This window comes from Piliocolobus tephrosceles, chromosome 18 (assembly GCF_002776525.5).
Source record: "Piliocolobus tephrosceles isolate RC106 chromosome 18, ASM277652v3, whole genome shotgun sequence".
Taxonomy (NCBI): Eukaryota; Metazoa; Chordata; class Mammalia; order Primates; family Cercopithecidae; genus Piliocolobus; species Piliocolobus tephrosceles.
The window spans coordinates 19,621,057-19,638,718 of NC_045451.1; the positions used below are offsets into that span (position 1 = coordinate 19,621,057).

General features: G+C 41.9%; 1 protein-coding gene and 1 pseudogene across 2 annotated transcripts; one reads left to right on the forward strand and one right to left on the reverse strand.

Moving 5' to 3' along the window:
* Positions 1-3,207: 3,207 nt before the first annotated feature.
* PMAIP1 (phorbol-12-myristate-13-acetate-induced protein 1) lies at positions 3,208-7,537 on the reverse strand. 2 transcript variants are annotated; one of them, XR_002732949.1, is made up of 3 exons: positions 7,257-7,518; positions 6,218-7,064; positions 4,741-4,876 (listed from the first exon to the last, which is right to left on the reverse strand). XR_002732949.1 is itself a non-coding variant. In XM_023218324.1 (2 exons), the coding sequence occupies exons 1-2, from the start codon at positions 7,312-7,314 to the stop codon at positions 4,770-4,772; spliced, it is 165 nt and encodes a 54-aa protein (XP_023074092.1). In that variant the 5' UTR covers positions 7,315-7,537; the 3' UTR covers positions 3,208-4,769. The 2 variants fall into 2 exon arrangements, 1 of the variants encoding a protein (XP_023074092.1); XM_023218324.1 differs by lacking the exon at positions 6,218-7,064 and having other exon boundaries at positions 3,208-4,876; positions 7,257-7,537.
* A 7,450-nt stretch (positions 7,538-14,987) lies between these two features.
* Positions 14,988-15,304, forward strand: LOC111546822 (annotated as a pseudogene).
* The last annotated feature ends 2,358 nt before the right edge of the window (positions 15,305-17,662 follow it).

Here is a 17,662-nt window from a genome sequence, read left to right on the forward strand (position 1 = left end):
AAAAAAAAAAAAACGGTTTACCATTACTAAGAGTTTATAAATTAAAAGCAGATGGCCTCATCAAGGGAAAAACTGCCACTTCCCCTCCAGCTCCACCACTGCCCTACCCGCCTTCCTTTGAAAGGTTTCGGTTCAGTCTAACGATCTTAATTGGGTAAGATCTTCCATAGCTTTGTAAGAAAACTGATCTCTAATCCTCCCTCTGTCTTGTCGGGAAAGTTAACTCACACTTAGTGGACACTGACTGTGAACCGGGCACTGTGTTCATCTCATCTCATTTGATTCTCAACAATGCTTTGAAATAGATATATTTTAGACCAGTTTATAAGAAAACAGAGATCAAATATTCATCCAGATTCACACAAAGTGGCAAAAAGACAATTCTGAAACCAGAGGCAATGACAATGACAACTGTGGAAGAGGGACATAGTCGTTTTGAAAATGGCTGAGTAAAGATGTGAATTTGGATATGGGCAAATCTCATAGGCTCTGCTAGAGATCATAGTGACAGAGCATGAGAAGAACAATAGAGGCCTTTTCCCTAAAACACAAGAAATACCAAGGAGTTATTTGCACATTCTACGTTGTTCTGTTCTATCTTATTGCACAGTGTAAACCCAAGCCGAGGCTTCTCGCACTGAGCAATTTCTAATGGCAGAGAGCATAGATTACATGGAATGGATCAGGGCAGGGGCGTGGTTGGAGGTGCACAGAGCCTGTTGTTAACAACTTGCTAAATTAAAGAATCCAAAATCCCCATCTATAACTCTCATCAACTCTCCCGTTTCTCTGGTGATTTGAAGAATGGCATACTTGGAAGAAAACCATAAGGGAATAAATCGTGAGCATGAATGTTTCACCCTGAATTGGCTGAACAGATTTCTGTAAGTGTTTAAAAGAGAAACTAAAGTTAGTGCCTGGGCAGTGTTGACAAATGTTTGCTCTTTAACCATGAACTATTACTTGAGAAAATTCACGTGATGACACGGCAGGGTGTGTCTATAGGTGACCCTATCTATTTTCAGCTACACATAAGAAGGAATTCCGGCAGTGATATCACCACTGGGAAAGCTTGCATGCATAGCAAACTCTCCTTTCCAAGAAAATACAAGTCCAAGAGGTTCCCACTCAACCTCCTCTAAGACTTAAGAGTCCATGTTTGGGAGAAGAATCCAGAAAACAGAAATTTTGGGAGGTCTTTTAAAATCCCACTCCCCTGCTTCTTTTTGCAAACCTTTAACTTCCCTCTTACACTGTCTGAAATGAGCTCAGAAGTGGGGGCCAACAGACTTGGAACTAGGGTGGGAGACCTTCTTCAGACTGCTTTGCCATCCCATTTTATGATTCCAACTTCAGGGACCTTAAAGATGATCTAAGTCTCAATCTCAGATTAACCGTGGCTCAGAGAGGTTGTCTGCCACAGTCACACAGCTCATTCGTGATTTTGCCTTGAAAGTCCAGCTTCAGGATTCTAAAGTGGGATACTCCTTGTATCACAGCACTTCCAGTCACACCACTTCCAGTTAGCACAAGAACACACTGAATGAATGAAAGATCATCTGAACAGAAGCAATACAATTTGAGTCAAAAGAAACAAATGATTTTACTTTGTGTAGTGACCTACGAAATCTATTTTTAAGGTGTTGGTTCTCTTCCTGATGGATCGTCCCCTTTGACGACTGACAAGGAGATTTACAGGATTTTTGACCCTTTAGGTGGTTTCTGCTCAGTGATTGAGGAGAGGAAGTGGCGCAGGGGGGTTTGTAGAGTTATTGCAATGGATTCCAAAACCCACATCACAACACACAGTTCTTTAAACTGAAGAACAACTTATTCACGGGTAGATACATTTTCTTTTATAATATAAATGCAAATTTAAAAGCTACCAGTTGTTGTCAGTCAACAGATATAATTAGAAGTGCCTGAACATCTTGGACATTTTTTAACATTAAAATATGGCTCTCAAAAAAATACATAGTTCTAATACCTGAAGATTGTGACTCTGTGCCTAAGCCTTCATATGTGTTACTCTTTATATAAAAGAAGAGTTTAAGATACACTTTTTTTCCTTATTTGTTTTCTAGTGGTGGCGAGAACTAATAAGGTGCACTTTTAGCAAAACAATTCTGGCTATGTGAAGAGTCTTAGGGACAGGAGTTACTCTTCCAGTGATTCTCAAATCAAACCATGCAGTTTGTCCCCACCCTTTCTGAAGCCAAGCTCCCGCCCCCACCCCACTTTCCCAGACGAAAGTCTTTCCCTCCAGGCATTGTTATATATCTTGCCCATAACCCCACATCCTTCAGCTCTCCGGTTCTTTTCCTCTAGTAACCCCTCCTTCTTTCCCCACGTTTCCTATTTTAAGAAGGCAATTTACATTCTAAGGTGTCAGCTGACTCTTTCCCAGGGCAGGGGTGGGGTGAAGATGTGGCTCCCAGATCGAAGCTAAAAACTAGGGGTATCTTTTAGTTCACACACTCAAACAGGAAGGCCATTGAGTTACATCTACTTTTGCACATGACTAACCTCAGATGAAGCAATCTTTGCTACTCTAGCGCTGGAAGCAGAGGAAGAAGTGTGAGGTCGCCAAAAAGGAAACCGTACGGTAGCTCCTCTTGCCAGACAGACCCAGGAGCAGTCAAGGATGCCAGCTCACAAAACACCTCTAATGAGATCATGAATCTCTATAGGCTGTAATCCCAGCACTTTGGGAGGCCGAGGCGGGCAGATGACTTGAGGCCAGGAGTTCAAGACCGGCCTGGCCAACATGGTGAAATCCCCATCTCTACTAAAAACACAAAAATTAGCCCAGTGTGGTGGCGCGGTGGGGAGGCTTTAGCACAAGAATCACTCGGACCCGGGAGGCATAGGTTGCAGTGAGCCAAAATCGTGCCACTGCACTCCAGCCTGGGGGACAGAGCAAGACTCTGTCTCAGAAGAGAGAGAGAGAGAAAAAAAAAGGACCTATGTAGGACATTCATTTCCTATTTTTCACTATTTTCCCTCCCAATTAAAGTGTAAGTCCCTTGACAGCAGAAATCATGCAAATTCTCCTATATTTTCTACTCCAACTACTGGGAGGTGACAGTGTGGTCAAAAGGTCAGAGGATGTCTGCTGATGGAAATCAGTTAAAATACTTTGGCTTGATAATGAACACTTACTAGTTAGCAGCTTACAAGATGAAGACAAAATTAACACACAGAAAAGAACAGTGAAAACTTTTAATAGTTTACTGCCACAGTATCAACTTTTCTATGTGTACATATATTTAAATACAAATTGAACCATAAATACCAGATGGTAAGATATCGCCTCCAGGCTGAAAAGAAAAAAACTCTGCCACTAAATAAACAATCTTAAGTAACACTGAAGAAAACATATGTGAGGTAATCTTCCATCTAAAGTGACTATAACCTACATTAAGATATTTTAACTAAAAATTCAAGTAGTTATAAGACTCTCGTAACTCAAAAACGTAACTTTAATACACATTTTCCAACTAAAGAAAAATATTTTAACTATAAATAGGCAAAATAAATAAAACTATTTCTGCTGAAATAAAATCATGGCATTCTTTCTTTTATGCATGTAAGGACTATATATAGCCCAGATAAAAAATGAAACTTACTTGAGACCCTTCTAAGAATCTATATAATACTCTAATACAAATTATCTATACAGATATCCATCTAAGTAGGTAAGTATGTGTAGATACATATATTTACTGATGCATATGTGGAACTTTCATTCTAGATGAGAACTATCTGTTCCTTTTTTTTTAAGAAAAGTATATTCCAATTATAAAAATATTCTTAATTTATATTAAAAGGTCACTTTTTGTAGGGTGTACACTAACTAATGTGACAAGGAGCATTTTCCAAATCTTTAGAAACTTCTTTAGAAACATTCATTTCTTATCAAGTTACTTCTCAATATTTGTTTTACTAAGTTTTAAAAACATCAATTAAAAATCAACTTCTTTTTTCTTTTAATTATCCCTGGTTATACAAAATCCCTGTGTTCTTTTATTATATTGAATGTTCAGTCTACCGATTTACTGGCCCCAAGTAACCCTCCTATACTTCTATCCAATTTTTTCAAAGTTATTTTCCAGTTTTCCATGGTTTCCACTGATGCCCAACAGGAACACATTGAATGAAAGATCATCTGAACAGAAGCCATACAATTTGAGTCAAAAGAAACAAATGATTTTATGTTATGTAGTGACCTAAGAAATTAACATTGACTCTAACATTTCAGTGTTCTCAGAATGAATTTTTTCCTTATAACAAGGTAATATGTATAAACCGAATCATATCCATGGTGCTGAGTTGGCATTGAAAAGCAAAACACCAAAAACAGCAACAACAAAGCACTGAACTGTTTCTTCCCAGACGCCCAGTCTAATCATCGGTCATCTCCCTTTACACTAGGCCAGCAGTAACCTTCAGCAAAAACACTAGAACAATCCTCTAAGTAAAAAAGAAATGTGTCAATAATTACTTCTTTATTTTCAAGAGTCTTCCATTCTTGCTTTAAAACAAACAAAGTGGTTTTACAATGTTCTCTCATCCCAAAGAATGATAATCTTGGAAATCTCGAGCAGAAATTCACTTTGATGTATTCCATCTTCCGTTTCCAAGGGCACCCGTGAATGTGCCTTCACATTCCTCCCAATTACAATGCAATCTTGCTTCAAATTGATGAAATGTGCACCTCCTGAGAAAAATTCTCTTTTGGAGTCCCCTTATGCAAGTTTTTGATTCAGTCAGGTTCCTGAGCAGAAGAGTTTGGCTATCAGATTCAGAAGTTTCTGCCGGAAATTCAGTTTGTCTCCAAATCTCCTGAGTTGAGTAGCACACTCGACTTCGAGCTCTGAGAAGGAAAGCAAAATATGGACATTAACATGGATGACATTACAAACTGTAACCAGCAAGACCTAATACGCCCACACTAGTGACAAACTGAGTATCCCACGAAGCATTTCTCTTAACTTTGGCTTTATATGCACCTGTTTTCCAAATGGAAAACACACACACACACACACACACACATTGTGACTCACCGAAAGCAATCGTTGAAGTAAGAATAAAGACATTTACTTTGAGTTTTTTAAAAATGCATCCTGGATGAGGCAAGTGTTACCTTACTTTCAAATATGTCAAATAGTACAAAGAGTAGCATTAGTCATTTTACCAGCCTTAGATGATGTCATCTTTTTCTCTTTCATTTAAGGTTGGCTGGGAAACAGAAGTCAAGTTCTGCGTGGCTTTCAAGTAGGATTTGATTTTCAAATGGCAATAATTTACAGCTTAGGTTATACTCTCATTATATAGGCAAATCTAAATGTATTCTTTTTCTCGTTAAAAAACTCTTATTTTCTCATAAAAGACTCATAAAATCTTATTCTAAAATTAAGTCCACATTCTCTAAAATAATTAAAACATTTCTATTTTAATGTAACCCCCCTTCTTCCTATAACCCCATTCCGTACCAATCCTTTGCCTTTATGGGAATGAGAGGAGCAGAAAATAAGTGATGTTTAATTCACATATTTACTACTTTTTGGAACTGAGTTATTCTAAACTGAATATTAAGAAAAATAATGCTTATAATTTCCAAGGACACTTTTTTCAGTAAGTGCAGTTAACATTATACTGACTATAATATCATATCTATACCGACTATAATTTCAATTTTCTTGAATATTTCAAAGAGCAGCTTGAGGTCTTCTGGGTTCACTTCACGACTACAAACATTAAAAATCATGATTACAAATTAAAATCTGGTCTATTTTATAAATCGACCCTGAAAATACTATATTTAGGTTCAAAATAAATCAAAGCTGTAAATATATAGTAAAGCAAAATTTCCAACCTATATTTCAACCAATTTCTCTCTACAAGAGGTGAGTGAAATCTTTCCTAACTCCTACACCAAGAGACCTAATAAATCTCCTAAGACGTTTTTCTTTATGGGCTACAGGATCAAACATTTTGGGAAGTATTTACATAGACACGTTGTCTACAGATATTGAGATATATTAATATACAGTCCTAAAAATAAAAAAGAAACACCAAATAACATTCAGCATCCGACACTGGAAGCCCTAAATTCTAAGTGGAAAAGTTATCCCTTTCACCAAAACTGTAGAAAACAAGGCAGAAAATAGTTCCCGGTCACTTCCTTAATGTTTTAAAAATTGCAGTTACACACCTATAAATGTATTAGTATCAATCAAATCAAGTTTAAGAGGAACTTTGTGCTGCTTCTTATTCTCGGGAATTAAGTCGGACCAGAAAGTGCTATGCACAGGTAAGATCCTTCAGGAAGAAACACGGTCAGAATCCTAGGACATCACAAAAGGTAGATAAAGTTTTTTCCACCCTACACAAGAGCCAGACACTGTTACCAACTTAGGCATGAGACTGTTACCAACTTAGGCCTGTTACCAACTTAGGCATGGTCACATTTGCAAAGCACCACTTCCACTTCCTTAGTACGCCCCAGGAGCTCTATAAAATGAAAGTAACTTAAGGGGGGGGGGGCGTATAATCGTCTGATGCAACAGCAGTATGGCCCACACAGATTTCGGGCTCTGGTTAAATTTAGAAAAAGGATGGGGCCAGGGCGCTGGCCTGAAAAATTATGATGGAGTTGTAAGTATGGGGGCGGGGAGTGAGAAAGAATGAATGAATGAAAAAAGGGAGCGGACTAACTCCTATTCTATCCCCACCTCCCACAAGATCGATTATTTAAATGTTACAAGATTTTCTAGGCTCCTGAACACTGGTTGCCCTTGTGGGGCCGTCTCTGGAAGGGCTGGGAGTCCAGGCGGTCTCCGGAGTCCTCTCTTAGCCCCTTCTGCCGCGACAATGACTTTCTCCCAGAAGCAGCCGCCTACACTTGCACTTGTTCCTCGTGGCCCCGCGGAAGGGCAAGTGGGGAGGAGGAGAGGGCAAGTGGGGAGGAGGAGAGGAGGTTTTTGCCTCTGGTGAAATGCAGCTGCATCCCAATCCCAAATCCGGCTTGGTCCCTCGCCGTCCCTGCAGTCCCCGCCGTCCTGGGAAAAACCCCCGAAGAACTTTCTGGAGGCGCCCCTAAGGCTCGCGCCAGGGCACAGACCTGGCCCGACCTTGAGCCCCCGCGCTGTCTGTGCCCGAGCCCCGACGGGCTGAGCCCGCCCCGACCGAGACCTCCACCTGGCCCCGACCCCGCCCAGCCTGGGTCTTCGCTGGCCCCAGCGGGTCGGTACCTGCCTGAGCCCGCGCTGGGCTCGGTTGCGCGTTCTTGCGCGCCTTCTTCCCAGGCATCTCCGCCAGTGCCGCCGCCCACTCAGCTACAGAGCCCGGGAACCTCGGTCTCCAACTGGAGCGCGTCGGACGTCTGCAGGACGCGAGCTGAACACCAACAGACCCGCGGGCAGGGGTGCCGGGACCGACTACTCGGACGCGCAGAGCTACCAAGTACACTCGGTGAGTGCCCGGGAAACTGTGAGGTCCCAGCGCCAGAGACCACGCTTTTGTCCAATGAGAGCTTCCCCGGTGACGTAGGGAAACTAGACGCCGGGCACGCCCCTGTCCCCGCCCCACAGACGGCGCTCGGGGAGCGGACGCGCGACCCAGGCGGGCGGGGAAGTCCCCCGCCGAGCGCGACCTGCCCGGACACGCTCCCGACCCGCGGCGGCGCCGACCCGCGGCTGGGGGCGCAGAGCCCTCGGCCGCGAAATTACTTCCTTACAAAACGGGGTGGGAGGAGAAGGGAGTCGGCTTTGACCATCTGCAAACGCTGGACGTCGTCAGCGGCCGTGGTGGCGGGAGCTGGGAGTGGCGGGAGGAGAAGGGTTTTCCCAGGAGGAAAGTTTTCCCAGGAGGAAAGTTGTGGGTGGGGAGAGACCAAAGGCCTTGGCAATTAGAGACTTGGGTAAACAAGCCCGGGAAAGAGATTGGAAAAGGAAACTTTTCGAACTTGAAGTGTATGGGCAGTAACCGGGAAGGGAAATGGGAAGAACCGTAATCACCGCAGAGGAGAACCAGAGGCCCTGTGAGAAGGCGCCGGGTCCCAGGAAGTCACTGCAAACAGAAGCCCTGGTGCCAGCCAGAAAGAACATCGTGTTTGAATTGGGAAGGGGTTTGTGTGTGAGCTTCCAGATAGGTCGATATCGCCCATTCTGGATGTTTAGCAAAAACAAGTGGATCGTTATCATACGGAAAACGTTCAAATCTTTTGTGGGAGGAATGAGCTACCTGGGAACGTGAAATTATTTGCACAATATTTGGCGAGGCCATGAGTAATTCTATTATGAAGAGTAGTAATTAGGAGTAGTTAACGGTTACTGGGAGCCGCTTCATGCTAACGGCTTTGGCATGCATTTTCTCATTCCGTCCTCAGAACAACCGTTGCTACTTTACAGGTGTGGAAACTGAGGTTTGCAGAAAATTGCCCAGGTTCACTTAGGCAGAGAGCACTGCCCCGATCCCGACCCAGGCAGGCCCACAGAGAGCAAGAGCCTTATCCACTGTAGCCTTCCCAGCAATCAGTTTCTTAGAAAATGTGTGTTTTCGCCGAACGCAGGCTCAAGCCTGTAATTCCAGCTCTTTGGGAGGCTGAGGCGGGGGGGTTCGTTTGAGGCCAGGAGTTCGAGACCAGCCTTGCCAATATGGTGAAACCCCGTCTCTACTAAAATACAAAAGATTTTCCAGCCTTGGTGGTGCACGCCTGTCGTCCCAGCTGCTTGGGAGGCTGAGGCACGAGAATCGCTTGAACCTGGGAGGCGGAGGTTGCGGTAAACCGAGATGGCACCACTGCACTCCAGCCTGGGCAACGGAATAAGACTCTGTCTCAAAAAAGAAAAAGAAAAAAAAAGGGGGGGTTTCATATTAGCTGTGCTCTTTAATGAAAAGATTGCAAATTCGTTGCATGGACTCCCTAGAAGTGTTTGGTTTACAGTATTGGCTTTCAAAATGTATTGTAAAGATTAGAATTGATGACCAACATTTTAAACATTGAGGGATTGCATGAAAAACCCAGATTCCAGCATCTCTTGGAAAACCAGAAGCTCTGACAACCCGGGATCCATTTTCCAAAAGTGCAAAATAGGCTTGAAGTGTGGTTGAAGCCACACCCTTTAGAGGAACCTAGGGTGCTCCTGTTCACCCCACTCCCTGCTGTTTGCTTTTCCCATTTACATTATCTGGCCTCAGTAGGCATTTGAGGTTGTTTATTTATCTTAAATCATTCAATCAACACAAACCAGCAAATATTTATTTATGGCTTGGTCCTGCTGAAGGTATAGTCAACAATATAAGCATGGAACAAAACTGCTCTTGAGTTTAAACAACATAGTTTCGAGGCTGATGTTGGCTGTTTTTGAGTGGGGTATATACAAACGAGTAAGAGTGGACAGAATTCAGGAATCATCACAAGACGCAGGAAGCACAGTGGAGATGCTGCCTTGAAATCTATTATCCCCAAGTGGTAGTTCAAAACCACTCCAGGCTCATTTTGACATACTTAAGGAACACCGTTAACTTTTTGGTTGCATAAATTATTAAATTTCTGTTGTTCAAATCACACACCCTGAAATGCAGTGAATATACTCAACAACAACCAAAAAAAAAAAAAAAGTGAATCATAACATTGTTTACCTACAAAAGGTATGTTAATCTCATCCTCTAGCATTTTCATTAGAAAAGAATTGGTCACGTGACCCACATTGGATACAAACCTTAGGCAACTCTGTTTTTTAGGGAATTGCAAATTCAGTTTGCAAAGAGGAAAAGAGCAGAAAGAAGTCGGGGGAGGTGAACTTTGGAAATGGGTCAGATTCAGCTGGTTTATAGAGGACTTTTAAAGATTTGGGATTTGAGATGGTCCATAAACAACTCTTTGGCAGAGCTAACATTCTCTAAAGAGAATTGGCTGGGCATGGTGGCTCATGCTTGTAATCTCAGCACTGTGGGAGGTGGAGGCAGGGGGATCGCTTGAGTCCAGGAGTTCATGACCAACCTAGGGAACATGGCGAAACCCCGTCTCTGCAGATAATATAAGTACAAGCTGTAGTGTCAGCTACTCGGGATGCTGAGGTGGGAGGATTGCTTGAGCCCAGGAGAAGGAGGTTGCAGTGAGCTGTGATCGGGCCACTCCACTCTAGCCTGAGCGACAAAGTGAGAACCCTGTCTCAAAAAAAAAAAAAAAGAAGAAGAAGAAGCTAGAAGACGCAGAGTGAATAGCCTCTCTTAACTGTATATCCTCTGGAAAAGGGAGGTATCATTTAATGTTGGGCTTGCAACAAATATAAACATAGAGATATTTGACCAAACAAAATAATTAATAAAAATGTATCATGAAGCGTTAGAATTCCCTATTTTTTTTTTTAAGTAGGACTGGTGAAAATGACATTTTAAAAAACCATTAGATAATCTTTTCTCATGAAACAAGTTCAAAAATGACAGTGCACATCTGATCATTTCAATGTCAGTGTTAAAAAAAAGTATATGTATCTATATATGAACCACAATGACAAACAAGACAAGCATGATTAGTAATAGAATAGTCATTCATATATTTCATGCAGAAAATAGGATTTGACCGTTAAACAAGAAGATATGAGATATAAATGAGGCATATTTAGAGTCAGCCTGGGATAAAATATACAGGCTGTAGATCTGATTGTGTTTGTTCTAATAAAAGGGAAACTTGCTGTTGTTGTTTTCCTGTATAACATGTTTGTTAACAGGAAATTAGCCGGAGTATTTGATGGATTGTATCTCTCATGCCTGTAATCCCAGCACTTTGGAAAGCCAAGGCAGGCAGATCACTTGAGGTCGGGAGTCCGCCAGCCTGGCCAATGTGGCAAAACCCTGTCTCTACTAAAAATACAAAAATTAGCCAGGCGTGGTGGTGCACGCCTATAATCCTGTAATCCCAGCTACTCGGGAGGCTGGGCTGAGACAGGAGAATCGCTTGAACCCAGGCAGAGGTTGCAGTGAGCCGAGATGGCACCAATGCACTCCAGCCTGGGCAACAGAGTGACACTCTGTCTCAAAAAAAAAAAAAAAAAAAAATCTCTCTTTAAGACAGACACTGAGGCCAGGAACAGTGTGGCTCACGCTTGTAATCCCAGCACTTTAGGAGGCCAAGGTGGGTGGATCACCTGAGGTCAGGAGTTCGAGACCAGCCTGACCAATATAGTGAAAACCCATCTCGACTAAAAATACAAAATTAGCCGGGTGTGGTGGCACATGCCTGTAATCCCAGCTACTGGGGAGGCTGAGGCTGGAGAACTGTTTGAACCCTGGAGGTGGAGGTTGCAGTGAGCCGAGATCGTGACATTGCACTCCAGCCTGGGCAACAAGAGTGAAACTCTGTCTCAAAAAACAAACAAATAAAAAAACAAAAAGACAGACACTGAACTAGGCCAAGGGAAGGCAATGCCCCTGCCCCTTATGCAATCTTTGGTCGAGAGACCAGTAACTCAGAAACTTCATGTGCATAAGAATCACTTGAGTGTCTTCTTAAAATGTACATCTGATTCTGGAGCTCTGCTTGGACCTGAGATTCTGCATCTTTCATGAACTCTGGCTGTGTTGCTGCTTCTGCTCTGTGGACAACTTTGAGTAGCAAGGCCAGAGGGTGATATAGATAGTAACCCGGCAGGTGAGATAAGATGTGTGTCAGTCCTGAGCCAGGGAAATTAACGCAGATTACAGGGTTGCTGGGGAGAGCAATCAGTAGGAAAAGGCATCCACATAGGGACCTGAGGCTCGAATAGAAGTTGGCCAAGTAATCACAACAACCAAAGGGAAGAAGGACATTCTCGGCAGAAACTGACAGCAGTGTGAGGCCAGGAGTGGCGAGAAGTGATGGGGAGAAAAACCACTGGAGAAGTTTGGATATTATCGTGGGGGCAATAGGGAACTATGGAAGGTTTTTAGCAGGTAGTTGATGTAATAAAACTCTAGAAAGTCACTCTGACTGTGGTGTGAGTAGATTAACCAAGCTAAGACCCGAGACAGTGTGACTTGTAAAAATATTATGGTAATTCTAGTACCAGTGGCAGTGTCAGCGAAGATGGTCACAGTTTCAACCTCTCTTATTAAAACTCCCATATTTCCTGACTAGGGTAGAACCACATTGTAGTCAAACATGTCTTGATTTTTTTGTGTCAGCATCATTGTAATTGACATTTTATCTTATGCTAGCTTCCTAGGGCTGCTGTAACAAAGTACCACACTCTAGGTGGTTTAAAACAATAGAAATGTATTCTCTCAGGCCAGGCATGGTGGCTCACGCCTATGATCCCAGCACTTTGGGAGGCCAAGGTGGGCGGATGACTTAAAATCAGGAGTTCAAGACCAGCCTGACCAACATGGTGAAACCCCGTCTCTAATAAAAATACAAAAATTAGCCAGGCAGTTGTGCACGCCTGTAGTCCCAGCTACTTGGGAGGCTGAGGTAGGAGAATCACTTGAACCCAGGAGGCAGAGGTTGCTGTGAGCTGAGATCAGGTTGCAGTGAGCTAAGATCACGCCACAGCACTCAAGAAGTCCAAAATCAAGGTGCCTTCAGGGCATGCTTTTTATGAAGCCTCCAGAAGAATCCTTCCCTCCCTCTCCTAGCTTCTGGTGGGTGCCTACAATCCTGGCATTTCTTTTTTTCTTTTCTTTCTTCCTTTTTTTTTTTTTTTTCCTTTTTTTGAGATGGAATCTTGCTCTGTTGCCCAGGCTGGAGTACAGTGGCACGATCTCGGCTCACTGCAACCTCCGCCTCCTGAGTTCAAGTGATTCTCCTGCCTCAGCCTCCCGAGTAGCTGGAATTACAGGTACCTGCCACCACACCTGGCTAATTTTTATATTTTCAGTAGAGGTGGGGTTTTGCCATGTTGGCCAGGCTGGTCTTGAACTCCTGACCTCAGGTGATCCTCCCCACCTCGGCCTCCCAAAATGCTGGGATTACAGGCGTGAGCCACCATACCCAGCCAATACTACATTAGTTTTTTAAACAGACTTCGACTCTGAGCTCTGTGGCTTGTGCCTGTAATCCTAGCTACTTGGGAGGATAATGGAGGAGGGCCATTTGAGCCCAGGAGTTTGAGACCAGCCTGGGCAATACAGGGAAATCCCATCTCTAAAAGAGAAAAGAAAAATAAAACAGCCTTCTTATAGTCTATTATAGCCAACAATGACAGGCTATAGTTCAGTCATAATCGGTTAGAAAAATCAATGTTGTTAAAAAGCACCATTCAATTAGTAACAAAGAAATACATATGTATAGACTCGGTGTGGTGGCTTACAGCTCTAGTCCCACCTACTTAGGAGACTGAGGCAAGAGGATCGCTTGAGCCTAGGAGTTTGTAGTTGCAGTGAGCTATGATGGTGCCACTACACTCCAGCCTGGGCAACAGAGCAAGAACCCATCTCTGAAAAAAATTAAAACTATCAATATGCTTACTAAGGCATATGCAAAACCTAAATGAAGAATCCTGGCTGTGTCTTGAAGGACATAATGGAAGAAGGATTTCTGGATGAGAAGACATTCCTCTGCCCAATTATTCTATGAACACAATGCAATTCCAATTAGAATGCCATGAAGAGTTTTTTTAGGAATGTAAGAAGCCCATAGAGAACTACCCCTACCCTTTAAAATATTACAAAGCAAATATAAACACAGTATTAAATAGTTCTGCAGAGCAGAGAGCTAAAGATACAGACCTCAAAATATAGGAATGATGTATATGATGGAGGTGGCATTTCAATTCAGTGAAGACAAAGTGAATTGATTATTCTATAAGTGGGTTTCTTTGTTTTGTTTTGTTTTTGTTTTTGTTTTTCTGAGACAGGGTCTTGCTCTGTCGCCGAGGCTGGAATGCAGTAGTGCAATGTCTGCTCACTGCAACCTCCCTCTCCTGGGTTCAAGCAATTCTCCTGCCTCAGCCTTCCGAGTAGCTGGATTACAGACACCCACCACCATGCCCGGCTAATTTTTGTATTTATAGTAGATACGGGGTTTCACCATGTTGGCCAGGCTGGTCTCAAACTCCTGACTTCAGATGATCCTTCCGTCTCTGCCTCCCAAAGAGCTGAGATTACAGGCGTGAGCCACTGCGCCCAGCCTGCATAAGTAGTTTTAAGACGATTGATTATACATTCAGAAAAAATCATTAATGTCAGTTTCCTACCTCATTATCTGCATCAAAACAAATTCCAGAATTTCACATGTTTAAATATAAATATCAAACACTTTGAAAAGTTCTTAAATAAATCATAGGTGAGTATTTTCATCATTTTAGGACTGGACTGGATTTTGAAAGCCTGCTGTAAAGACTAAATCCCAAGGACACATTTGACTTCCTAGGAATATAAAAGTTTGGATCAGTAATGTAGAAAGTAAAAAGTTCCCTCTTCAAAGTTTCCCTTCTTGTTAAAAAATAAATCATAAATGTTAAAAATAATAATTTCTTTTAAAGACTAATTTCCTTCAAGCCTCCTCACTTTATGCTAATAACTCTTTGTTAGGCCCTTTCCTATGTAGCTGTTAAACATGCTCACAGGCACATAGTACATTCTATGTCCTTGTACCTTAACCAATATATTTGTGACAGACATGCTCACAGGTACCTTCCAGGTCGCAGCCTATGCCGCTTCCCTATTTGGCATAAGCAACTTCCTCTTTTCCTTTGTCTTTCCATTACTTTTACCTATTTAAAAAAGTTTTAAACTGTTAGCCAATTAGGTTTTAGTTCAGATTGTGCTGTCTGGCTCTGGCCAATGGAGACAGGACAAAGTAGCAGGGACAAACTGCTTAAGGAATAAAAATTGCTTCCTTCCTTTGTTTGGATGTGCTCTCGCCATTGTTCCATCTGCGACGAGCACCCTTTCTGCAGAAAGTAAAAATGGCCTTACTAAGAAAGTTAGTTAGAGCGTGGGGACGTCCTGCTTCGAAGGGGGAATCTTCGTTACACCAGCAACTAAAAAGAGAATTAAATATGGGTAATGTTGAGAAAGGCAAGAAGATTTTTACTGTGAAGTGTCCCAGTGCCACACCATTGAAAAGGGAGGCAAACACAAGACTGGGCCAAGTCTCCATGGTCTCTTCGGGCGGAAGACAGGTCAGGCCCCTGGATACTCTTACACAGCCGCCAATAAGAACAAAGGCATCACCTGGGGAGAGGATACACTGATGGAGTATTTGGAGAATCCCAACAAGTGCATCCCTGGAACAAAAATGATCTTTGTCGGCATTAAGAAGAAGGAAGAAAGGGCAGACTTGATAGCTTATCTCAAAAAAGCTACTAATGAGTAATAATTGGCCACTGCCTTATTTATTCCAAAACAAATGTCTCGTTTTTTTATGTGTACCATGCTTTAATAGATCTCATACATACACCAGAATTCAGATCATGAATGACTGACAGCATATTTTGTTGGGCAGTCCTGATTTAAAAATAAGACTGACTGGCTTGTGGTTAAATGAGTATGTTCAATTTTTGAATTTTAATAGTAATTCCAATTCAGTAAATGCTATCACTGTTTACCCCTTCTAAAGATATGATTAGACTTCATTAGTAATGTTCAGCTTTTCACAAAGATGGTGTGTGCCATCTTAAAACTTACTGGAGATTGGTTTTATATTTAGATTTATATAGCTGGTAATGTGAATATATTTAAATACTGGGGAAATTTCTTCACTGTCTCAGAACCAAGCAAGATTCACCTGTCATTTGCCTCTTAAAGGCAAGGGTTGAAGATAAATAAGGTAGCAATGTCTAGAGTTTTGGCCTTAATGATGCCAATCTAATTATAATTCCCTGTATTTAAAATGGTTCCTTTTACTTATTGAAAGGCATTTTAGTATTGTTTATGTGTAATATTAAAGATTATTCAACACTTCTCACATCTTATAAATCTATAAGATCGTATGCTTTTAAAATAGAAGCAAGTTAAACTTCACTCTTGAATTCTTTACAATGTAAGTCAAACTAAGTTATAATTTAGGATTGTCTTTAAACAGCCATTCAGAAACATAAAACTGTTGAACTGTGTATTTGTGATTGGGAATGGTGCTTTTGCCAACTTAAAAGGATTAAAGTTGCAGAGATATACACAAATTTTAAAATTATGTGTGATCACAAGACTAAAGATAATTAAAAAGAAAACCACAGATCATGGAAAAAAAAGAAAATTAAATTTATGTTCGAGTGCTATTTCTTTGCAGCACCAGGGAACAAGCATTCTGTTTCCAAATAAACGTCTTACATATAACAAGTAAAATAACACTATGAAAAAAGTCAAAAGACCATTTCTAAAATGAGGGGAATAGGGCAAGTAAGTGGGGCAGTTCCACCCTAAAAGTCCCTGGAATAAACTTTAAAATAGTGTGTTCTTCATTTCAAACACACAAGCCGTTCCTGGGAAAGCTTGCAAGCCGTAGTGCTTGGGTGGAAACATGACAGGCCAAATTGCAACCAGAAATCTGTGATTATAAACAGAACCATTTTTATTTCAGAGAGAGAGAAAAAAAAAAAAGAGGTGACAGATAGAGAAAGGAAACTAAAAGAAAAAGAGGAAATGAATCACTTTCTGAACATGAGACCTCAAATGCACAAACAGGCCGGGAAGTGGAGATGAGTTAGCTTGGTCATCATCAGCAGGTAATTTTTTTAAAGCTGTCTCTTGGGGAATATGCAAAAACAAAATACTCACATTTATCTGATTGAGTGACTTTCTGGCAGGAAAGGAGCACGGGATCTCCAACCTTTGTCAGGAGGCGTGAGAGTTTCCCCCTTTCCTTTCAAGGTCCCGAGAACTCTGCCCTGTGGAGCTCAGGAGCTTTCGGCTAAAGGAGGCTTGGGTCCAGCACAGATCCCTGGGCAGCTTTGGCTCCCAAGAGACACAGGAGCCCTAGGTACCAGGCACTGTCAGTTTTGACCTTGTTGCTGGCAGATATTAACTCTGATTCCTTAATGCAGGAGGTAACTAGAACTAGTTACTTAGTTTTAGCCAGAAATGTGGATTTACTCCTACTTCTGCCATTGGAAACCCAACATGTTCTAAGGCAAAGGGTTGACTTCTCTGGGGCTTCATTATCTCATCTGTTAAATGGTTGTCTTAACTCTGTGCCTACCTCCTCGGTTTGGGGGAAGATTAAATAGTGAGAGTAGATAAAAGTATGTTGTAAACTATAATGTTCACACGCAGTTTATTAGTATTATTAGGACCGCAGTTCAGTCAATTAGGATGTGTTTATAAAGCTGTGATTACAACTGATAAAATGTGATAGTTCCAAAAAGAAAGCTAATTTTATTTACTTATTTATTTATTATTATTATTTTTTGAGACAGAGTCTTGCTCTGTTGCCTAGGCTAGAGTTGAGTGGTGTGATCACAGCTCACTGCAACCTCCACTGACTGGATTCAAGTGATTCTCGTGCCTCTGCCTCCCAAGTAGCTGGGACTACAGTCATGTGCCACCACGCCTGGCTGATTTTTGCATTTTTAGTAGAGACTGGGTCTCATAATGTTGGCCAGGCTGGTCTTGAGCTCCTGAGCTCAAGTGATCTGCCCACCTCAGCCTCTCAAAGTGCCACAGGTGTGAGCCACTGTGCCCAGGGCTATATATATATATTTTTCTTTTTTCATGAGAAATGGGTAACAGTAAGCTT